Source organism: Centroberyx affinis, unplaced genomic scaffold, assembly GCF_046629955.1.
Source record: "Centroberyx affinis isolate AG114_WGS23_722 - 3 ecotype Tasmania unplaced genomic scaffold, CSIRO-AGI_Caff_v1 ptg000369l_1, whole genome shotgun sequence".
Taxonomy (NCBI): domain Eukaryota; kingdom Metazoa; phylum Chordata; class Actinopteri; order Beryciformes; family Berycidae; genus Centroberyx; species Centroberyx affinis.
In genome coordinates, this window is record NW_027279040.1 from 774567 (window position 1) to 799891 (window position 25325).

Sequence of the window (25325 nt, forward strand, 5' to 3'; positions counted from 1 at the left end):
GACCCTGGTATCAGCAGCAGTCAGCGCATTTTCACTGTTAACAGTGGCACTGACCAGTAGCTAGGTAGAGAGAGCTGTCTGAGGTCTGCCAGCTGTTTAGATGAGACGGAGGAAATGTACAGGATACTAAGGGGTATTCCAAAACTTCTCTTGGGCCTGCTCTCCTTCTGGCTACTGGCGCTGGTCCACCACTGGATGTTTTTGTCCAGCTCCCGGCTGGGCAGAGAGGCAGTCACCGGTCACTGTCGCTGTCATTGTGTTTTGTTTGGATTCCTTTGAGTTGGAGTGAAGCTCTTGTGAATCACTTTCCGTTTTACAACTCTCACACACGGATCCATCAGGAAATAACAATATTTTTTATGTGAGTGTGTTTGCGTGTGTGAGAGAGCAAGAGAGTCAGAGACAGCAGGAAGAACCATTACATTACAAAAAAACAAAGATGGCCCAAAACATATATTACACTAACAATAGACTACTAAAACTGTAATCTTCTACTATATTTTACATCTAAATATGAAAGTGTTAGAGCTCTCCAGTTTAGCACCGTGTCATCCTGTGTATTCCCATTTCCTGGTGAGCTCATAGCGCTTTTCAGCATGGAAAGTCCTGCTTGCCTGACAGCGCCAGCTTTGTTTCCTGATCTGTTTAGCTTCACTGGCAAACGAAGCATTGATTACTCATGTGTGGATCTTCCTGACAAACACATGATCCTATTCTCCCCCTGGCTGGAACGGCATCCTGCTATGGAATGCACTGTTTAGTTTCTCTCTCATAGTTTTACAAACATCATAAGAACGACGTGCAGCACGACATGGCAAGCTCTGGTCACGCTGGTCACTCTGTCAAGTGATTCGATTAAGCTTCATTCTTTCATCAGCCTGTGGCTTGGCAAGGAGCCCTAAACCTGACTAATCAAGTGTGCGGATGATGAACAACACATTTAAGCTTTGTCATGAATTGCTTATCTGACCTGATGAGAGAACAAGGCCAGATAAAACATTCCTTGCAGCAACAAGGGTAATTTTTTTTCTCCTCTGAACTGAATCTGACCTAAACCCAGTGGTTCAGGTCATACTGGAGTTAGGTCCTGAATCACACTTTTTTTTATAGAAACTACACAAGTTAACTGAAAGCATGGCCTGTTAAGATTTCGATTAAAATCTTTCCTTTTGTCTTCAGACAAGACCCCAGTAGTCAAATCAACTACCCACATGACACCAACAGTTTACAAATTTTCTGAATAACTCCAGCATCCTTCCCGGAAGTACGAGCCACGTTCCTCATTACAGCAGGGATTTGGGGAAAAGGGGGGGAGTTCAAGAAGTCAAAGTTCTAGACAAGAGAAATGACACAAATGTTTACAGTCTGGTCAAGTCAGGTCAAATTCCTCTATCAGAGGAAGTTGGGCCCCGAGGAGGAATTTTTTATTTCATGTGCACACATTTCTGTCAAAAGAAAACAAGTGGGAGTGTGGGGTGGGGATCTAGGGAGCAGAATTATCACAATGTATATTTGAGTCTATGGCTGCATGAGTGATGGAGTTAGCTTTGGGAGGGAAACAATTACAGTATATTAATTTTTGTATATTTCTGTTTGTATATTGCAGTCTCTGCAATAAAAGACATACTGTAAGCTTGCCCACAACATTCCCAGTTTCTCTTAGTCTGTCTAGCCTTGGCCTAGCCTACTGTAACAACATTGTGTCACTTGCAACTAACTGACTGCTTCACAATTATATTGTAATACATCTGAGCACTTAAGTCTCTATAAAGCTCTGCAGTAACTTCATTATATGGTCAATTTAGCAGAGAAGTCACCAAGGTCTTTATTTTGAATGAGAAATTACCATCACCAGGCCATAGTTCTGTATAACAGTACATGCACACAAGCACACACTGAATCACACAAACAGACACCTCTGACAATGCTGCTAATGGTTCTTCTTGCATTCGTTGCATACTCCTGCAGAAGCACTGCAAGCATGACTGGAGTGAGTGAAACTACACTGACTTTAAAAGCTCCACCTGTTAACACCAAAGGGCTGTGGCAGCTCAGTGTTGTTGTTACTAACAGAATCGCTGAACAAAATATTTAAATCATGCGTTGACTTGGCCACCACAGTTAGAAAACCGCCAAGCTACTTCCTGGTATGTGGATGTACAGCACACCAACCTACAGTTGGTTGATGCTTGTTTGACTTCTACTGTATTGGCTGGTGTACGAGTGCGCACTGTATTTCCCTTATGCCATAATTCCCTTATTCCCTTACACCATAATTCCCCGAAGCACTGCATTGAAGAATGTGTTACACATGAGTAAAAGAGTCCGTCTCTTATAGAGGTGCTCCTACCAAGAACCTATTAATACAGCTGATCAAGGCTGCTGTACATTCATATTCTGATGAAAACAAATTAATTGCAATGATTGGGAATAAAATGTATTTTCCATATGTCATATTTCAATAAACTGGAGCCAACTGAAAAAGATGTGCTCCTCCCTGCAATAAAATGATGGCTACCAGGTACATGTCTAAGCAAGCAGCCGAATAAAAAAGCAAATGACCGGCGTGGTATGTGGGTCAGACAAACCACTCTGCTTGCCTAGCTGACAGAGTGGAGCAGAAAGCCCACATGGCATACTGTCTTTTGGGCTGGGCCAGTACAGGACAGCTATTGTTCAGTGCTGCAGCATCTCGCCCACAGCCACAACTAGCCAGGGCAAGAGCCGGAGTCCAAATTCAAGACTGTTTTCGCTGTCAGACTCCTCAGCCCATATGAGACAAGTCTTTAGAGGTGAAGACAGGTCACCTTCAAACTATGAAAACAAACGAAGAAATGCGTCAATGAAGGACAAGGAGTGACGAATGCAAGATGTCATAAAGGTTTTTGAATCAACAAATCCTTTGATGCTGCTTCGGCTACAACGTTTAAATAGCTGAGAAAGGTCACTGTTATTTTGGAAAGTTTTTAACTTATCAAAGTGATGAGCTTGACCAACTTGACCGCTGCCCTTGTCCCAACATGTAGAGTCACACAGGGATCAATACTTTGCCCATTTGTCTTCCTAGCACTGATGAAGAGCACTGTGGCTAAAAAAAAAAGATATTGACACCATAACGTCCTCGCAGCCTTCTACAGAGTCTCAGCAAGTTGTTCCTCAGATTGTCACCTACAGTACATGACCCAATCTTGCCCGAATTGGCTGGCATCAGCATCAAAGTCAAAAACTGTGACAAGACTACACTCTCCCATACTTCTATGACTGCATTTATACAGTATGTGCATTAAGACTGCTTGCAATTTATTGACAATACATAATTGACATCATAGCACTAGTCAAATACGAAATCACACACCTGTACATAATCAATGATCGAACATCTCAAGGTCAAGATTCAGTATTTTTCCCATAAATGTCTGACATACATTTATTTGTTTATAACATATTGTTTGTCAACCGGCAATAAAAAAAAAAACTGTAGCAAACCAACAATATCACAGAAACTATAGATGAGAAAAATCTTAATCTTAATTCAATTTGTATCACAAAACATTGAACAGCCTAGACTTTGACCTTCAGTGTAAAGTGTATGTCCCTCTTTCTGGTATAGTGGAGCTTTCCATTTGTCATTTCCTGTACAGTACTTTGGATATTAGTCATCTTAACCTTAGCCTTGAGCAAATCAGCAAAACTGACCCTGGCCCATTGAGCTACAGCAACTCAGTCCAAATTAGACTTAATGTAATGAATAATTGGACACTCCATAATCAAAGGAGACATTTTGTTTTCCTGCTGGCAAACACATCCATGGAGGAGACAGCGGCAATGAGTCTGCTGACAGAAAGTTGTCTGCGGGCTGCATGTAATGGACTGACCCTGATGTTCAACATTGAACTTTCTGGCGCTTTGGAATGTGTTTGACCCCTTGGTCAGTGTTGTCAAGACATCTCTCTCTCACACACACACACGCACGCACGCACGCACGCACGCACACACGCACGCACGCACGCACGCACACACGCACACACACACACACACACACACACTGAAGGCCAAACCAAGCATAAACAAAACAATAGGCCCACCACAGAAATGGCCATAATATATACAGTATATTGCAATATGGAAATGGAGATAGTTTGATTACATTTATATATACAGTATGCACAAGAATCATTAACTCATTTTTATTGTAAAAAAATACAATTATGCTTCAACATGCACAGCAGAGGAAGATTCTGTTAATATTCCCATTATGATGCAATCTTTCATACTGTGCTACGTGTTTCACAGTGATGTTAGAACAGCTAAGTTGTTACACACAAGGGGAAAGGGATTTTTTTAAAATCACTCTAAAGCAAAGCTTTGAGTAGCTTATTGGTTTAATAAAACGTCTAACACACCATTTTACTAAAACAAGAACACAAATGTTCAGTATTTGTTTTAATCAACAGTAATTATTATTATTATTATTATTATTAACATCATATAATAGTCTCTTATTATTCCACCAAGCAATATAGTGCTTTTACCACTTAAGAGTGGTGATTTTTAGCATGTTAATATTTAAATTGACAGGCATGCAGAAACAGGTGTGCATGTATCAGGTATTTTACATGGTTTCCAATGAGACTCAGACAATCTGAACTGAGGACCGGGACTATCTCTTTTAAAATACTGACTGAATATATTTTATGTACCTCTTCCTCTAAAAGCAACAAGCAACGTAAACCAGATTCCCTCCTGTCATAAATTGGAGGCATATTGCCTCCACAGTATTTTTGTTGTTACCATGTAACTAGTGCTTAAACACAAGGCTTGTAAGGTCTGATTTAAACAAAGATAGCTGTAAAAATTAACAACTCACAGTTTGCTGGCAAGCGTCACAACTTGCAAAAACAAGCTTGGACAAGATTAGTATGGTGTTTAGATCTCCACACAACCCTCCAATACTTGGATTAGATTAGAAAGTTTCAAAAAGCTTATTTTCCATCTGCTTGTCTTATGATGTAGACATTATACCCACAATTAATACAAGCCATTAAAAAATATACAACAAAAACAGTGCCTTTTAAAAACAAACAACTGCACAGGTGGGAAAAAGAAAGACGAAGGGAGAGTATAAGAGTCATAAATCTACATTTGACACCAATATTTTGTCAACAAGCTATAGATATTATGAGCATTCACACACTCAAAGCATCAAAAAAATGGCGCTTGTAATTAAATGAGCACATTCAGCAATTTAGCACTGAACACCAAAGTCATTCCAGGCATTCCTTTGGCTTTTGTGTGGCACAGTTTATTTCCTTGCTCTAAACTCTGTGAGAGTAAATCTAAATAACAACAAAATTTAGGCTGTGATTGTCCAATTCCAGTATAAATGTAAGGCGCACTCACAATAACACAGTCATTATTTACTGATCACAACACTATGAATGCTGAATTATTTCAATATATGGCTTTAATTTTCTCCAGAGAGGGATTGTGTGTGTCTGTGTATGTGATGGCTATTTTTGTTGAAATTATACTATAATGATGATGATACTAATGGTACATGAAAAGAAAAACTAGAAAAGGGCCATAAAACTCTCCTAATCTGTTTGATGAAAATTCTAATTTTAAAAAGGCCATATCTCTCACAAAGTAAGTCTGGCTGAGTCCAAACCTGGTAACCGTTTCAGATATCCTTGCTCTACAAATTTGTGTGTTCAACCACCTAAGTTTCCACGACTATGATTTTTTTTTAAACCTTTTTTCATACGGCTTTTTAAATTTTTGCCAAAGTTGGTATACAGCCATGGGGGGTTGAGCTATACTTGATAACCATTTTCAAGCACAACTGGATAAACAATATGGCCGCTAGCAAGCAATGAACTTGACAATGGGCATAGCTAATGGGTAATGAATGATATAGCCAATATAGTCTCTACATTTCTACAATATACTGTATAAGCCTAAACGCTCTCACATCCACTGTCTATTAACAAGCCAAATTGCATTTCAAATTGTGACACTGTAGGCTGCTGAGAAAATAGACAAGGTAATTCATCAAGAGAGAAAAATAGGCTTTGCCTCACAAACATACGGTATTCCACATTGCCACTACAGCCATAGAATGCCTGCCTGCTGAACCCCGATAATACGGCCAGAGAATGTGTCTGCTGGCATTGACTGACAGTATACATGGTTTTCATTCTTTCTGACATGTCTGGTGGGGTTTTTCCATTAAACACTTCCGGTGTGTCTGCACTACCACCTCCGGGCACTTTGTGCATTTACAGTATACCATGAGGAACGTGCCTTGACCCACTGTAGGACGGGGTGCTGCAGACGTAGTTGGGGCACAATGTGCTGACCTCCCTCAACAGACCTGGCCTTTCCATAGCAGATGAGGATACGAGCTGGTTCATATCATCATCACTCGCCTGCAAAGATTAGAAACACATTTTTCCTAGCACGAGTTGTAAACGCTTTTTCTTGGTGCATTCTTCATCTGTGGTTATTTAGTTCGCTGGGGGCCTGTTGTGACCGCAAAATGCTTTTCGTGCTCAGCTTCATCCACTTTTTTTTTTATACAGATGTGTTCCTTAGTGTTTGTAAATGAGTCATTTTCTTTTTCATGGAGTAGAGAAAATCTGCAAATAATAATGGTTTACATACCAGCGCAAAACAGAGCCAAAATGCAAATTGCTTAGTGGGTCTGTTAAACACTATGGTGTATCTTCATTAAAGCTTCAAAGCTGGAATCCCAGTCATTTGGCCCTTGATCAAAGTTTGTCACACACCACATAGTAGGCAAGTAAATTTTAGGAACAACCCCCCTCTATGCTCCCCCTGCTTTGCTTCTTGGTTTGCTTTTCCATAGACAAAAGCAAGGATGTCAACATATGAGTTCTATTCAGCATGTCATCCAATATTCTTTACTCTCCTTGTTCATATAGTTTGATTTCAGAAGAAAGCACACAATTTGCTTAAGTTATAGCAAATATGTGCGGTATTTGCCCAAAATGACCGAACAGCTCTGAATTCATCCTCTTGTTTCAGCTGGAGCTTGCTTACTGCAATGGAAAATAACATGCCTCACACTGTATGCACATTGGGGGAATGCAGTATGTCTCAATTTCAGTCGAAGCTGACACACTATGAAGAAGCTATGGGGAGGATCTCCTCAGCGGGGTGGAATACAATAAACTCACACACAACCACACAAACACAAAAAAAACAAGGCGTGTAGGTCCTCAATGACATCTGGAAACACTAAGCTAATAGATTTAGCTAAACGTATGGCACCGTTTCTATATTTAAACACTCTGATACCATGATAGGATGTTTGAGGGATGATGCTGAGAGAATGCTGTGCTGGCTCATCCCTCAGAGTCAGAGAAATGTCAAAGGCCATAACTAGGGTTTAGATTTCATATTGACAAAAATTATACCCCCCCAAAAATGTGACTTAACAATATACCATCCACTTTTGTACCAAAAATAACTTTGTCTGGACAGGACAAAGTTACAGTTTCATTACTCACAGTTATTGCTCACCTGCTTTGTAGAACACTCTGCTCTGCAGAATGACACAACTGCTTGTCTCTGTGCCATAACTCACAGCACGGCAGCCATGATGGCCACCAACAGACCCAGTGAGTTACACAGGAAGAGGCTTGCATGTCCTTCAAACCGCCCCCTCACAATGTCTGTTTGTGCTGAAATAATAGCCTGTGTCTTGTCCTTAATTGCCTTATAAATACCACTGCATAAACAAGAACCATAGTACAATATTATCCCCTTGACCATGTGCAGGGTCCCTAAGACTTCAGCTGCAGCTGAAACAATCTTTGGCTGCCATTTATCACTCATTGAAAGCATTCAAACAAAAACACTAATCCACTCTGCATCTGTGTAACAGTCACTAAAAGCTGAATAACTCAAGGCCAAGCCAGGACTACATAAACTATAGGCTTAATGTTAAACTTCTAAATCTGCTAACATAACTATGTAAATTATTTATCTCTTTCTACCAAGTATCTTGTCATAATGAGGAGAAATAATGGGCCTCATGCAGGAAGCGATATACGAACAAATTTTCTCTTATTTTTGTTCGTATCCACAATTTGGTCTTATTTTGTTAGTACCCATTGATTTCTGGGATTCACCAATGTTTTCTTTCGTAAGAGAAAATTTTACAAGTGGTCGAGAGCACTCTTACCAAGATAAGAAAAAAACATCTTGTTTTCACAGTCCACAAATTGTTTGTCCAACGCAAGGACATAAGTTTTAAATTTGAGGAACATAAAAAAAAGCATGAATATCATATAATCAAATTTAGATTATTATATGTTTTAGAGTAATTATAATGATTGGATTATTACATTTGTGGGATAAAGAAAAACTATTGGTCCATTGATCCCAATTAAGACTACAAAAACCCTTGGATGATATTGCGTGCGTTCAGCTTCTGAAAGGCTTACATACTGCTCTTAGATGCTTTGGCCATCCAGGCCTTACGCAGAGAGTGCATTTTTAGAGATCGCACAGATCTATATGATGAGACGGATGAATGGCTGCCGAGCCGTTTCAGATTGCCAAGAGCACCTCTCCAATTCTTGGCCATGTGCCAGAGTATTTGCACATGGCACAACACATGCCCTTATATGGTGTTTAGGGGGCATTACCTATGCTAATAACAAACAATCGGCCACGCGCCTCCAATTTATGATCAAGTGGGATTCATCATTCAGCACACCTGGGTAAGAGCAGATTTGGATGGTTAAGAACGTTTGGTGCATCTGGAGTTGACTTCTCTTATTTTTTCTCTTAACAGAAAACTAAGAGAAAATATAAGAGAAATTTAAAAGAATGTTGCTGCATGAGACCCATTGTTTCATCCGAACATCATCAGGCATTCTGAGGATGCTCCTCTGCTCTATCCATCCATCTTGGCTGAGATATCTGACCCAGATTATGCAACATGTTGGCTGTCTGTTGGCCCGTCCACCTGTTGTTCTCCTCTGGTCTACATCACTTGGCTGCTGGATGCTATGAAATACCTCTAGTTATGATGCATGACATTTCTGACCCTCAAGGCCTTCCACCAAACACTGAACATGCCCGGGATGGAACAGGAGCAACTGCGTAGCTGATGGACCAAAACATCTCAACTGTCAAAATGACCGAAATTCACCAGTGCACTTTCACTGCTGGAACATACATCACCCCAATCTAAGGTCTTTGGCACTGCGAAGCAGGTTCTCCTCCAGAGTTTTATTTTATTTGGCTTTTAAATTGTCTATCCTTGCCGTAGGTTCAGATAGAACGCAAAAATTAAAAATTCAGGGTCAGTGCGAATGCATGCAATGTCAATGGAGGGAGGCGAATGGAGCAAGATGGATGCAACTTTGCTCTAGGCGGCACAAAATCAGCAATCATATTCCTGGTTGATAAGTGTTTATAGAGGCAGTTATTTCTTCTAATTAGACAGCCAAAAAAGGAAAACTGGAATCAACTGCACCCATGGATGGCAGCTAAGCCATGACAACCAGTCAAAGCATGGCCTGTTGGTGAAACAAAAAAAACTTGTCCTCATCACTGTACTGAGTCAAAGCTGTATGTATAGTCCTTACTCCAGAATAAATACAGTATATCCCACAAACTATCAATAAATATTTTTTTGAGAATGCAGACATCTGAATTTTTACATGTAATTCATGGTGCAGTGTTGAAGAGAAAAGAATCTGAGAAAAAATGGTGAATGAATGTGAAGAGATATGTAAGTGAATGTAAACAACTGCTTTAATGCTGCAATGAAAGTATCTTGATTAAAAGCAGTATATGCTGATTAGGATTTTTAATGGATCAAGTGCTGGGCGAAATTAGTCAAAACATTGATTCGTCCTCTGCAGCAGTGTGGTGCTCTGGAAACACTGAGCTCTTCTCACTCCTTGCCTGCAGCCCAAAAAGCATCCTCCTTTCAATCATTAACAGCATATCTACAGTATATGAGTGAATATAAACAGAAATTACACAGGCTTGGCCTGTGCTGATCAGAGAGCAGCAGCACGGTACTGTTTACTGCTACTGTTGACCTGGAGATTTACAGACAGCTCTCTCCTGATCCAGATAAGCAAATATTTGTTCGTCCGTTGCTCCGTCCCTGTACTCCTAATAGACTCCTGTCACAGACCCCCCTGGAGCGAGTAAACTAGGAGAAGCAACGCTTTCCTTAACATTCCTCAAGAGGAAGACGGAGACAACCAGCAGTGGGAAACCGATAGCAGGCTGGACATACTGTACAGAGGAATCAGAGGAGAGAGATTCCCCAATTAGTGAGGGCGGAAGAGGCTGAAACAAACTTTAGAGTAAACAATCATTATGAATTTTGCTGAAACAGGAAATGCCGATATCTGCTCCACATGCTCTGAAGGACAAACATGTGTCTTGCAAAATATGAGAACTCTCCGGGGGGCTAATCTGTCATGTTGTGACAAAGAAAACGCTAGAGTGCTTTTTTTAGCCCCCGACGTTTTGTATTTTACAGTATTTTACGCAGAAGGGAGAATTCTTCACCATCAACAACGGTTGAGATCAGGAAGTTGGGAATGGGTGAGGGCAGAAGGACAAGGCCGCTCGCTAACCAGAAAAACACTGTACAACCTGAGCGTACGACACATTAACTTCCAAATGTTCCAGAGGTGTTGTCAGATCTCCTGTTATGAACTATTAACTTGTGATGATTGGTGTGAATGCTGCTTGAACAGCTCATTTTCCATTGCAGACAACAAAGCCACAAGACCTAGACAGACCTTAGAGTCACAACAGATGATGCAACCTCTTAGACACCAGCTTATCAGACTCAGGCATTTGTACTTGAAGTTTCTTTTCATCAATAAATACTGGAAAGTAAACAACTTGTAAGCTTACTGTAAGAATATCTATGTTGATTATGTTTCATTACTTATCAGTATAAAAGGCTTAAAATGTAAAAAGCTAATTCCAGAAAAAATAAAACTAAGAAATCTAAAGATGTGGCCTTTATTAGACAGTCAAAAATGGAGAGAGACAGAAAAGAGTGGGGGAGAGTGAGAGGGGGGATGACATGTGGCAAAGGTCCCAGGCTGGATTCAAACCCAGGAAATGATGATTAGCCAACTGAGCCACCAAGACGCCCCAGCAACGAGATACATGTTGATATATTTTTGCATCTCAACCATTTTCAACACTTCAAGTCTATTGTAAAATCAAGTAAAAAGACAACCACTGAGTAAACAATTCAGTCAAACTGTGTCAGTTTGTGTCATATTGAGGTTACAGGAGGCTGCTAGCTTAGACTCACCATCTCCACCCCCTGAGGAAAGGCTGTCCCATCCCAGTCCTTCTTGGGGAAGCGCTGAATGATCTTCCCACATCCCTCTCCTGAACCTGGGGGTGAAAAGAGATGAAGATCTGTCAATCACTGCAGACTAGGCTTCGGAAAGCTCGGCATGCTTCACATCGGTTTGTTCCTGATGGAAATATGACCAATCTAAACTTAGGCTACATACTAAACTACATCAAATTGGAATCAATGAACATGTAGTGTAATAACAATTTTTTGACTTTGTGATATAGCAATTCCTCCATTTAGAGATGTAATAGACTGTAATAGTAGCACTATTATAGCCACTAATAAACAGAGCATGGCAAAAGAAGCTCTCACAAGCCCTCCACGCCAAACAGATGTATTGTATCATAAATAATGCTTTGGGTCGAGTTATACTGTCTTCTCAAAGGCTTACACCTCAGACTCAGACTGGTATCCAGTCCAAACCGTTTATCTTTCTGAGTTCTCCTGACATAGGTAATGTATGGTGACATGGGAGGAAATACAAATCATACTAAGGTCTGGTCAGATATCCAGACTTTCCAACTGGCAGAGTTCATTTCATGTCAAGTCAAATCTATTTATTAGCCACATTTAAAGTCCCACTGAAACGGAAGTTAGAGCGTCTTTAGCTTCTGTACTGTGACGTATTTCCCAGTGAAACGGAATATTTGAGTGGTGTACAGTTACAAGAGGGATTTAAATCAAATCCTTTGCATTTGATTGGACCGCTAAACAGTGGGCGGGGCTTAGAGTTCAGCGCGATATGGAGCTACAGAGAGAAACGGAGCTACAGAGGACTGTTGGCTCCACACACACCAAGTTGAAGAATGATTGATGGGTGGATGTCATGATATTATTGGTTGAAATTTGTTGGTTCATGCTTACGTAAGCACACAGCATATTTTGTTTTACAGGAAGAAAACATGATTGGATTTTGATATAAGAATACAAAGAAATTTATTTTTTGTATTTTTTTTGGCATATATTGTTAAATAGGTGCACAATATGACCGGGGATGTGATCTAAAAGGATTAAAAATGCATTTTTCATTTCATCTCAACTTTAACAGGTTTGTCACAAGGTGCGTTACAGAAAACAAGGGACACAAACACAGATAGTAACGAGATAATAAAATAAGGATTAATGGAAATGAAATAGTGGTCGTGCATCACAAACTCCAGAATGAACTCCATGCATTCCTACAGTCCATCAGTTATGATTCTGTCTGTCTTTTTTCATCCCTTCATTCTGGGGTTTGCCTCAATCACATAGAGCTTGGATGAATAGCCTGCAGGTTCAGCTTCATAATTGTACAAAATGCATCCATACACTACAAGATAGTGCCTGTGTGTGTGTGTGTGTGTGTGTGTGTGTGTGTGTGTGTGTGTGTGTGTGTGTGTGTGTTTCAGTGAATGAAAGAATGAATTAATCAAATGAGTGAGGCTGGTTTACAATATTATTATGTAACTTGTCTCTGAGCCTAGCTAAAAAAAAAAGCTAAGGGAATTATTGTAAATGCACTGAACTCATATTTAGTTGTGTAAAGGAGTAGTGTAAAAGCAAACAACAAAACAAAAAAGCAAAACAAAATTCAAATTTGAGTGCATTGATAACCAATTGAAAAGACGCTGACCTAAATATGTTAACTGACAGTGATAATGGAAGTCAAATGTGACATTGACATGTGAAATAAACACGCAGAGGTTAAAAGAATGAAGCTAAATGCATCAGCGGATCAGGAATCAGTCGAGGCCAATAAATAAATTACAGGGTTGGATTAAATCAAGATGTTTCACAGGGAATGTGGTCAAAGATTAAGTGTGAGATACAGAACCCATACCCCTAACACGAAGCAGATCACAGGAGTGAGGAGGCCATTCGTTAGTTTGTGATCAAGGTCTGACAAGCGAGCATAAGGGGGAAAGAGAGAGTGTGCCATGAGGGGCAGCCTCCTCCTTCACAGCGCCATCTCACCAGGCTCTACACTGCAACCAAAAACAAATTGTCTTGGTGCAACTTTATTGAGTAGCTGCTTCAAAGCGAGCACAAGTAACCCCCCTGTTCTGTTCTAACCAATCAAATTTTGTTTACCTCAAAGCTGTTTTTTTAATTGGCTAAAAGCAAATCCCCTCCCCAATGCTTCCTCTCACAAAAAAACAGTTTTTCAAGTGCAGCTGATTATGAACTAGCCAGCTACTTTTGTAGTTGTAATTTTTGCTTGTAATACGGGGAATTCTCCTAAATCTGATCACCGTACTGATGGTAGGAGCCTTGTAGTCACCCATCAGATAGATTTATAGCCACACTTGGTTTTAGCACTGTGCCAGTGCAGGAGAAAGGAGATTTGCTCCTGTTAGGCTATATCTCTAATCTAGTTTGATTCAACTCAACAAACTGCACTAACAAATGGCAAGGCCCACTCATTAATCGATAATAATAATAATAATAATAATAATAATAACTTAATTTGTATAGCACTTTTCATACAGACTATGCAGCTCAAAGTGCTTTGACAGTTCAGCACACCCATATCACAAAAATTAATAGTTCGGCACAACCATATCACAACCATATCGCAATAATGAGTAATAAGTAAAAGCAATATAATGAGTAAAAACAATAAAATAAGTAAAAACATTAAAAACAATAAAACGCAATAGAAAAAGAATGTATATATATATATATATAAAAAAAAAAAAAAAAAAACCCACAACAGGCCATGGTATCACAGGTGCATTGTCTATTGTGTCCCAGTAAACTACAGTAGTGGTAAATGTTTGCTGGTTCTTGAGGTTTTTGAGGTTGGGAGCTCCAGTGTTACCAAGTAAAAATGTTATTTTAGAGCCCTGCAGGAAAAACATCCAATCATCAATGTCTGAGTAGAAACACTGATGTTGTGAGCCAAAGTCATACAATACAGTCAGTGCTGAGAAAGGAGCTGTTTACTGATCTATAGCAGGCGTAGCTAGCCTCACCTTCAGCCACACTTATTTGCAAGGTTGACCATTGCAAGCTTTAACAATGAAATAACTCCCTCAAAGACTTCCCACAAGGCCACATATGGCTGGGTCTTGCAAAACTTTGAAACTAAAATTGGATGTAATAATTCATGTCAACATCATGTAATGAGTCAAAACACACCAAAAATGTATTTAGGGGTTGAGCATTCTTATTCCACAATCTGGAAAGCTAATAAATGGAAATTAAATCTAATTAACAAAGAAAAATTCCATTATCCAGCATGCCAAAAACAGCATTTTAAGGACTGTTTCTCAATATGCAGTTTGTAACACTGTGTTGTCTGACCCTATGATTTCATCTCAACGTTATTTTAAACTCGTAGTCACTCTCAGACAGTTAGGACACAGTTGCTCTTCATCAGCCAAGGGGAAAATGGTCTCATATCAAGAATCAGACAGAGAAATTGAATACATGTGGTCTATTTCTTGGAATTCATTTGACTAAAATGGATAAATAGACAGATATGTCATTGTTGATTCGGTTTATACAATAGATGAAGGCCAAAATTCCTTAATTCCAAGCATCCTGGCCTGAATCCCACCTTTGATGAGTCACATACACCACCTTGCTGCTAATATACTGTAGGTAGCATATAAAAAAGACACTTTTTTATTGTAATGGATTCTACTAGTACCTGCAAACATATACAACAGAAGCCAACTGGTTAGTGCCAAACTGAGCAGCACTTAGGATTTGTTCTCTTTCAAAAGTTAAAAACCTGGAACGACAAAAGTTTTGAGGAAACCACTGGCTTGCACTAGAGCATGTCAAATTGCTATGTTGGTCATGGCAATGAAAACTTGGCCACTCAGTCTTATCCGCTTAGACTCAGAAGAAAATAACAACGGTATCCACTTTTTCAAATTCTCTTTAATTTGAAACAAATTCTCTTGAATTCAAATATTTTAGAGATGTTTATCTCAAGTTATAAAAAATAAGGAAATGCTATCTAACTGAACACAGTTTGTTTGATGCACATTATGTGTTAAATTAACTAATTGTTCCTGTTGAGAGTCTTGATTGAAATTTTAGTTGCCAGTAACCCAAGATAAATGGATAATTGACGTATCTGATTTATCATTTATTATCATGTTGTGAAGTAGGAAGCAAAGTGCTGCATGCTATTTTTCTGAAGTCATTTTTAACCAACAACTTCTGCCTCCAAAAAAAAAAAAAATGAGGCAACGTGTTTTTGGACAGAAGTGACCCCACTGGATTTACAATATGCACTTCTCTCATCATGCTGTATACTGAATGGCAAGGTGGGTGTAAAGTAATGGAGAATCAAAGATGATAAAAAAAACAACTCAGTGACAACAGAGATGTAACATAACAATTAAGCAATCACATCTCAACACAGCAAAATACCATGACTCAGCAATCTACTTAGCAGGCGAATGGCCTGCTGTACTTAGTTAAGCCCCGGTGTCACAGTTTGGCCAGAGGTCAGGTACCAGAATTAGCTTGACAAACAGCAGAATCAACTGCTACGCCTCATCACTGTGACACACTGTAGCTCTCAGTGGGCTGCTGCAGCCCTCCTGCCTTGAGCGGCTCAAGCCTGCTGTCAGCAACTCCCTGAAACCCAGACCTCGGTCTGACAGAGAGGGTAATCCATCTTGATGAGGCTCTTTGGCCTGTGTGTGGGGATGTGGCTTGTGTGTTTGTTGGTTGAGGACTGTGTGTGTATTAGGGTTCTGGGTTAGTACAGAACTGAGCTGGGTGCTGGTGGCAGTGGTGCCAGTCTTCACCTGCAGTACTAGTGGAGCACATATCCATACACTGTATAGGGACAGCGCTAGCTCTATCTGACCCTTACGTATCTTCAGGTCTTTACTGCTCCTCTAATTGAAATCTCATGCTTCGAGTACTCCAAGTTCTAATTTTCACCCAAGGATGAAAATAAATGACAGAATTCCTCACATTCCATGAGGCTGCACTCTGTATTAAAACAAGCCGAGCTTTCAAATACTGCCCCCCTGATAACAATAAAGAACCCCATCCGCCAGGATAATAGAACCCAGGCCTGAAAAGGAACATGCTAATTTGAACATCCGCTAGCAAAAAAATGAGGGGAAGGAATTCCAAAAACCAGGATATTCCATTCTTTGTCACAAAAAAAATACAATTTAAACAAACTGGGGTGTGAATTTACCAAAACTAACTGCTGAATTTCATGAACAAAAAAAATAGGCCAAATGCCAAAAGCAGGGCATCTAGTTTATCAACACCATGTGTTAGATTAGAAAGGCTTGAAATTTATCGGTTAAGAAAAAAAAAAAAAAAAAAACTTGTAAAACTTACAAGCACAAAGCAGATGTTGAGGCTATAAAACCAAACCATAAACAAAACCATTAAGCAATAGAAGTTGGCCGATATTTTGCCTTGAATTTAGTGTGGATCTCCTGTAAATTGCTCTACTATAGAGTATGCTTCATGTTTAGTTCAGCGCAAGCCATCTAGGTTTGGTGCTAGGGTTACTGACGACCTGTAGCACCATTGAATATCTGTCTCAGGTGTATGGATAAAGATTTGGAAAGTGTGGAAGACTTTCTTGGCTTTATGAGGTTGAGTGCACCTCCTCTGCCACTCTGTTTTCGATCCTCGATGATGCATTAACAAGGTTTGGTCTGTCTTGGTCTAACTGCAGAGGCCAATCCACAATCTCAATCTTGGTATCAAGACAGACTGGCTTGCATGGTTTGAGTCATTCCGCTCAAAGAGTAGAACAGGTGGAAAGAGCCTGTGACCATTGTGCCCCATCGGCTGGCTTATGCAGGTCAACAGCTTTAAAGCTGTTGTCAAAAACTGACACAGTTTAATGCAACACCTGAGAGATATATTAGAACATTTTTAAAAAAAAGTAGGATCGAGGGGCTCTGGACACCTCAAGCAACTACGGTTTTCATTCTACTTCACTCTACGACTTCTGGTGGCGTTAATGGGACCAGTGGAGGAGGTGAATGGGTCCATTCAAGCTGTCTTTGGCCAACCAACACTGACATTCTCTCCTCCGTCCTCACCAGAAACACACTTCCGACACATACTTCAAATCATTTTATGAAGGAGTAGTGAAAGCTGCATCACAGACCAAAGTGATGTTTTCCTGATGGGTCAGAAGAGAAACATTTTCAGAAAATGTACCTGGACATCACTGACTGTTGCATCAAATGCCTAGGAAACTGGTTCTCCTCTAAGAGCGTGAAAAACATGGGAACTGTGATGATTGGGCACAACAAAGGAGAAGCACTCCATGCAAGACATCAGACATGTGTTGCATTTCAAAACTTATGAAGTGTTTTGCTGTGCATGTTGCCAGTTGCTGTGCATGTTGCCAGTTGCAACATGCACAGCAGAGAGATGTTGCAGTGGATTACAGAGGTTGAAACATTTGTGAGGAGCACCATGACCACAACAGGACTGAACCACTTGGCGATTCTACATACCCACAAAGACTCCACAGACAAAATCAACATGAGAAGCCTCATCATGATTAGCAGCATCAAAATAAAATAAAATAAAATAAAAGGGGGGCGGGGGAGATGGATTTGTTGATCCCGATGGGTTTGCCAACTTTGCATGCACAGTTACCATTAATTCAAGCAATTAAGTAACTGGAGGTCCAGTCATTCTATAGAGGTGTGCAACCAAAAGAATCTCAGACGATGTGACAGTAGCTGACCAGTTTGTTGAAGAGGAATTTTTGGGAGACAAAAGCTGTACTTCCTGTTTCCCTACTGAAGTGAAACAGTGAAAACATTCCACCCGCCATGACTAAAACAGACCAGAAGGCTTGCAGATCCTGTACAATTTCTTTTTGATATACTACATGAATAAAATATAAAAAAACAAAAAAAACAAAGATAAGTAGAGAACAATTCTGTCGTTGTTTGAGCCAGTGGTTTGAAATAATGTCAGAGTTTCTGTTAATGTCAGGATAGCTAGCTATCCAACGTTGCATGCAATCAGAGCTAAAATAAAGTTGTTGCAAGCAACAGGAAATACATGCTATATTTTGCAAAAAAGCAACATTGATACACTTGATACACTGATCAATCTTTTGGTTTCTTAAGTTCAAAACTGTCTTTTCTTCTGCTTTACAGGCAAATTGGTAATGTGACGTAACCTTATGTAGCCTATTACTTTTTCTTTTTCCTCATTTCAAAAGAACTCAGATGGCTATTACTTGAAGAGATTATTTACCTTCAAGAAGTCTTCTTCTTGATTAATAAACCAAGAAGAAGTGCAGTTTGAGATTTTACAGTGCAGTTTGAGATGTTTTTCTTTTTTCATTGTTTTTCTATGATCTTACATGGGGCCACTTGTTTGCCTTTGTAATATTATACCTCATTTATTTACCAGAGCTTCACTTCAAAAGGTTAGGCAATAAAATTATATTTAATTAGAAATTATCTCATATTATATATTACTATAATATGTATATATATTACTAATACTATATATTTTAACATCTTCACCGCTTACTGTACCAATGCAATTTTGTAAGTTAGCAACATAATGAAGGTTGTGATATTTCACAAAAAATATAATATTCATAATATTCAGCTAAAATCTTATAATATTCCTTTCCTCAGCAACCCTACCTGGAATTTACACCATTACTACAAGTTTTGGTCTGCAGCACAATACACACACACACACACAATGTGATTTAAGCAATTTTAGGACACAAGACAAATGTGTACTGGGGGAATGACGAACAAATATTTGCTCTCATACACAGCAAAGCCAGAACTGAGCCCAACAGACGAAAAGAGAGATGGAATAGGCCTAATGGTTTATTACTCAGTTGCGTGATTTAGCATAGTCTCAACAACCAGTGAAAAATAACCAGAAGAAACGTTGTTAGTCTTTCTTGATTAGAGCAGATGTTTCTCCTCTTGGAAAAAGCTCCATCAATCTTCCTGACTTATCTCATTGCAGTGCTGTTCTATAAATCAGCCAAATGCTTATTTTACCATGTATGGCCAGGCCCCCAGTGGACTGTATGCCGCCAGCTTACGTCATATCCACGTCAGCCCCCAACCTGCTTTTGGACTAGTTATGCAGACAGGTGGACCAGTTCAGGCACAGGTTCTCCAATACTTCTAACTCACTTATCCTCCATTCCACTACCAAGCCCCTCTTTTAACATCCCAGAACCCATACAAGTTAGAGACACCCAGATAGATCTCAAGGCTGTTTCAGAGTTAAGCCTATCTGCGCGCCAAAAACCTGTCATGGGCTTTCCATAACCTCCATCCTAGAGATATACTGGACTGGATGTTCTTGTGGGTGATATGCAAAAGAATAGGCAAGGGCATTGTTTGCATGGCAAAAGGGTATCAGAGATTAGCAAATTGATGATGTCATAAAGATCCAATTCCAGGAAGCATTCCAGCGTCCAAAGACAGCTGCAGAGAAGGAAAAATATTTGGAAGGATAGACATCGCTGAGAGGTCATGCCCAAGTCAAAAAGCTGGAGGAAAAGAAAAATAATCACAATGATGCAAGCAAGGAGCGTTTGAGCTTCAAAACATTAAGTAACCACATACAAGGTTATTACAGAGCTTCTTAAGCTTCTCCTTTGCTCACGATCATAAATAAATGGCACTGTTTCCATAGGAGAGGAAGACAAATCCATGATAGATATTGATCACATAGCCAAGACATGTGGTTTGCTTCAGGACCCATGATCAACTTAAATATTCAAAAAGAAATAATGAATTGAGAAAACATGTGGGCTTCAGCCTTATCATAAATATAGTGATGTATAATTTCTGGTTGTTACTTCCCAAGAATTGATTAAAATGAAAATCTTTAAAACCAAAGTAAGTTCAAATGAAGGTTAAGTTGAACTTTATTGTCCCCAAGGGGGAAATTCAAAAAAGGAATATGCTGTACCATATGTACTGTACTATGCATTGGAACCACTGTGGGTGTGTACCGGCTCTGTACTTGTCAAGTCTCATATCCAGAACCACAAACAGAACAGAAATAACAGTACTGGATTGTGCCTGTGCCATGGTCAAAACCCAACGTACAGATTAGTACAATGCAAGCATGGAAAAAAAAGATATGCATGATATCCACTTGCTGGTTTGACATTTCTGTGTTGAGAAAACAAAAAAAACAGTGTGCTGTTTCAGAAATTGGAGACTTATGTTGCATGGCCACACCTCTTGCTCATGCCAGGAGGTCTGGAAAAGTTCTAACAAAACAGTTGGTTAGAAAAGGGCGGTGACGCTGTGGGTTATTGACATCATTAAACCCAATCAAACTTTGCTTGAGCAGAGCTCTGCACTGGCACTCTCTGTCGCCAGCTTGGCGAATTTGTTGCAAGATTTAGTGACTTTTCAGATCCCCTGGCAATTTTATTTCTCAAAAGCGACTAGCAACCAATCTAACTGCTTTTTCGGACTATGACGAAAAATGTTAATGTGTCCATTTAGCGACAAATTGGTACGGCTGATGCCAGTGCATGTACTTGTGCTACTTGCTTGTACAATCCAAAGAGGTCTGATCACATTATTTCCCAGACACGGCGTAGACCCTCTCTCCGCCAAGAGCTGGGGGAGAGCAAGAGGGCCGATAGTGAACAGAAAGGCATCCAGCTCACTGGACAGCTGCTGTACACTCAACTGGGGCCTATTTCACAGTGAGCTTTGAATGCATTGGCGATTCCACTGGCATTCGCTACGACTATCGGTTCCACCATTATTGCATGAGAGAACAGACTACTAATACTATAGTTTACTTTCTTCGATGTAATATAGATCATAGGCTGTTGGCCATGCTTCGTCAATCAAACTTTTACCATTGCATCTTGGTAAACATGCCTATTACATCTCTGTCGTTCAGTAGAGTTTTCAAGATGAGAAACTGTGACCGCTTCATCGACATTGTCTGGTGCAGGCTAGGCAGCTAGTGTTGTTACACCCGGTCAGAAAAACAAGCAAGAAGTGTCACTTCCACTCTCTCTCTGAGGTCCCGTTGTCTCACTTACTAACATTTTCTCCACACCTCTCAGCATGTGCCGGAGGTGTGGCTACCCAAGATTAACTGGAGACCAGTTTATTAGAATACAAGCAATTTAACTTCATTGATTACATCATTTTATTATTATCATTAGCCGGTGCTGATTTACAACACAAGCAGACACCAATTATTAGGCTAGTTGTGGAAACTAGGATTAGACACAATTTATTGTGCATTGTGCACAATTCCCTTGGTTACATCTGTTGATTCTTACTGAGACTTGTTTGAGTTTAGAACAACGTCTGTGTGGTTAATCACCAAATGCGGACACAAGAGTTCATCTCATACTTAGCTTGTATCACAAATGCAGATATTGCAGTCAAGCTGTCATAGAAACTTATCAGATTAAGAAAAGGGGTAGTCAGAGAAAGGGATCTCCTATTGACTTGACTTAACTTGCATAAACACGTGAAACACAAAGCTCTGATTGTCTCTTTAGCATAACCCCTTATCAAGATCCTTGATCAAGAGTAGTGGAGTTAGCCAGTGGAGTTTCCCTGCCCAGGCCAGTGCTAGCTATCACACTTGTGCATTCTACAACAGAAAGGAAGGAACTCCTCCATTGTGGTCAGGATGCCTCTCACCACTAAGTCTGAATCCAAACGGGAAGCTGCCAAACCTGGAACAACCGATCAATGGAGGCAGAAAATCCCTGAAGTTCGAAAAAACAGAAACAATACCACAATTCTGTGGAATTGAACAATTCCACAAATCTGTGGAAAGGTCTGGTAGGGGCTTGTGTCAATCATGGCCAATCAAATCAGCTCATCTTCTCATGTGCAGATACAACTAACTTTGCAGTGCAATAAAATATGTTTCCCCTATGTTGTCGGTTGCCTGTAGTTTGTTTTAGCCTACTTATGTGATTAAGAAGGTTGCATTCAGTCTACCTCTATTGAAATCACAAAATGCCATATATCAGGCACTACTCTCGGGAAGCCTGTTGGAAAGAAGATGATGCACCCGGCACCCTGATGTTTTTGGATGAGGATATGGAGTGAGGATTGGTGGGAGCAGGTGGTTCGGAGGTAGCCTGGACCCAGCCCTCCGACGCGCCAGTGTTTACATTTGTTTTTCCACAGAATTGTTTGTTTGTTTCTGGATGTTAACCACGCCTACTTTGTTAGAACTTTTTGACACTTCGTAAGTCTGGCTGCCTCCAGGGGGCGGTCCGATTACTGGGATGTTCTAGCATTTTGATTGGATTATTCAATTTGTGGGCAGGGTCTTGGATGATCAGTGCGAAGTCTGAACTCCAGAGGAAGCAATGGCAGATGAAAACGTAAACATTGAACTCAAAACTGCATTTTGACATCAGGTTCAGTTATTCTTAACTCACAACCTTCACTTGGATTTGGCCATAACCAATTTTGTGCAGAATATTCCATGAGGACTGAGTTATGTGTTATGTCACTGTTTGTAAAACAAAACAGGCAACACAACTCAATAATGATTTAGAAACACAACAACAACACATGGCAGCACTTCAAGATCTGGCATGTACAAAATGAAATAAACAGCTCCAGCAAAAAGGAAAAGTCAGTTTCTCAAGTCAATGTATCAAAACAACATTTTTTTACAGCATTAGACAAATTAGTAATAGTAATTAGTACAGCCAAATTTAGTAATTACTGTAGTTATTAAGTTAACAGATGTATTTCACCTTTCCGTTGGAATTTATTTTTTAGAATAAATGGAGGATTATCAAGTACAATCTTGGGCAGATTATCATGAGCCAACATTTTGTTAAACCTTGTTGTCTATAAAATCCGATATGTTAGACATAAACTGATTGGGGTAGGGAAAGAGTGTAATGAACTCTTTATCTGTAGAAAAGGGATAACCACCACCTTTCCATTCTCCTATGATTAATCAAATACTTCCATGTTCTACAACTGAGTTTGAGATAAGAAACTTGCAACAATGAATGTTGCAATTCCAAATCAGCAGAAGCTTAATTTTCATATGATATAGCATGAGATAGGTTCCAAGCAGTCTCCTGAACAAAATTGTGGTCATTTTCAAGTGAGCAAATTCAAAAGCATCTGCTTGTCATTTTCTGATCTCCTTCCCCATTTTTCAACTTTTTAGGCTCTTAAAAAGAAATTCTATAGAAAAAGCTGTGTCCAGATGTTAAGCAATTCATACTGCAACCACAAAATACAGCATGAAAAGCACAATATAATATGTTGATATGCTGTCAGTAGCATGCAGCCCAACTGTGCAGGCATTCACTGCAGAGAGGAGATGAGTTTAGCTCAAATGCCAACCCAGAGCCAGCAGGCATGTGTGCTGCAATTCAAACAGTTAATCAAACCTAGAGTACTTGAAGCTAATGAAAAGGATCCAGTAAATTAAATTATGACCCCCGACTGATGCAGAGCAACACAAGCTTGAAAACCATTTTATAAAGGCCTAGCATGATAGCCAAGAAATAGTCTAATGATTGAGTTGAGCAGGCAAGCTACGGGAGAAAACAATCAAGATAAACCACAGAAACACCAACAGAGGCTCTTGCCATAGTATTTCTCTCCAGATTAAATAACTACGCAAAAATAGCTGACAAAAACATGAACCTCTCAGTGGTTGAAATGCTGGTTTTGTTCTGTCTTTTAAGAAATGGCTGTTATTTGCAAAAGCAATTTCCTTGTGGGTGCGCCAAGTAAGCCGCCACACAAAACACAAACACTCTTTGAGAAGTCACAACAGAAAGCCAATTCATGACAAGTTCTGGGAGATAAAACATAATATATAAAAACATCCTTGGTACAACTATTAAAATAATGCTTCAAAAGGCATTTCTAGATCTGTCATAGCCATGTTAATCCAGAGTGTTTCATATCTGGCACAGACATTTGAGTCATGCAACTTCAGTACAGTAGACGCTGATTGAGAAATTACTCCAGATTGAATGCCTGCATATGTGTATCTCTATAAATACACAGCTTCTATGACATACACACAGCAACATCACATAATCATCAGATATCTGCATATGGAAGCATTTTGCTCTTGGTCACTTGGAATGCTGTTTTTTCTTTTTCTTTTTCTATCTTGCAGGCTTGCGCTACATTACATAAGCCATTTTCTGAGTCCAGACCAGAAAATCCAAACCATAAAGTCACACAAAATCACGATTGGGCATTATGTCCGTGAAACATATTCAAAAAGCACTTTGATACAGGGTGATGATATCCATCCTATAAACTGTTTGCGAAAGGCAGCTGGGCAAATTCCTCTGTTTCACTTAGCAAATCACAATTTATGGTGTGCAGCAAGCCAGAGAGTATATAACACCTTGCCAATAAAGAGAAACAATGTCCTACTGCAAAAAGAAAATACACACTTCCTGTTCAATACAGACGTCGTCCAACTAAACCAGGGTGTTTGCATTCCAACATTATGCACGAAAATAATTCCAAGGTTTGTGGATGACATTAGCAGCCAGAGAAGCCAACTAGTGTTGAATTTCTCATGGAAGATTCCTGCCTCAATCCACCTCTTCTTGTATCATCATCACCATCACCACTGTGCATATTAGGCTATATTATTTTTCACATAGCTGAAATAGGCTACATGTGATGGGTCAGACGGCCTCTCTGGTCTTCAGTCACACTTCAGCCTACTGCACCAAGGACAATAATTTGCCTTTCAATAAATGTTTCTATATGGGTCACCTGTGTTGTAGTCAAATAGTTATTATTGTCCTTCACTGACAAAAGCAATGAAATTATTTTGTGGTGGCTAGAGACACAGACTCTACGTTTATATTAATTGCTAAAGGGCAAAAGTCCACAGAAAGGAGCCGTTTCTGTCCTTTTGGGTAGTCTAGAACAGACCTGGGCATTATATGGCCCGCAGGCCGGAACCGGCCCTCATGATGGTTCTGCCTGGCCCGGGAGGT

At 39.8% G+C, this 25325-nt stretch overlaps 1 protein-coding gene across 1 annotated transcript in view; it reads right to left on the reverse strand.

The window, feature by feature from the left end:
* Positions 1–25325, reverse strand: part of sbf2 (SET binding factor 2) — a 109511-nt gene that overhangs the window by 80638 nt on the left and 3548 nt on the right. Inside the window, 1 exon segment of the mRNA XM_071515768.1 lies at positions 11333–11418. Within this exon segment, the coding sequence (XP_071371869.1) occupies positions 11333–11418 (86 nt within the window).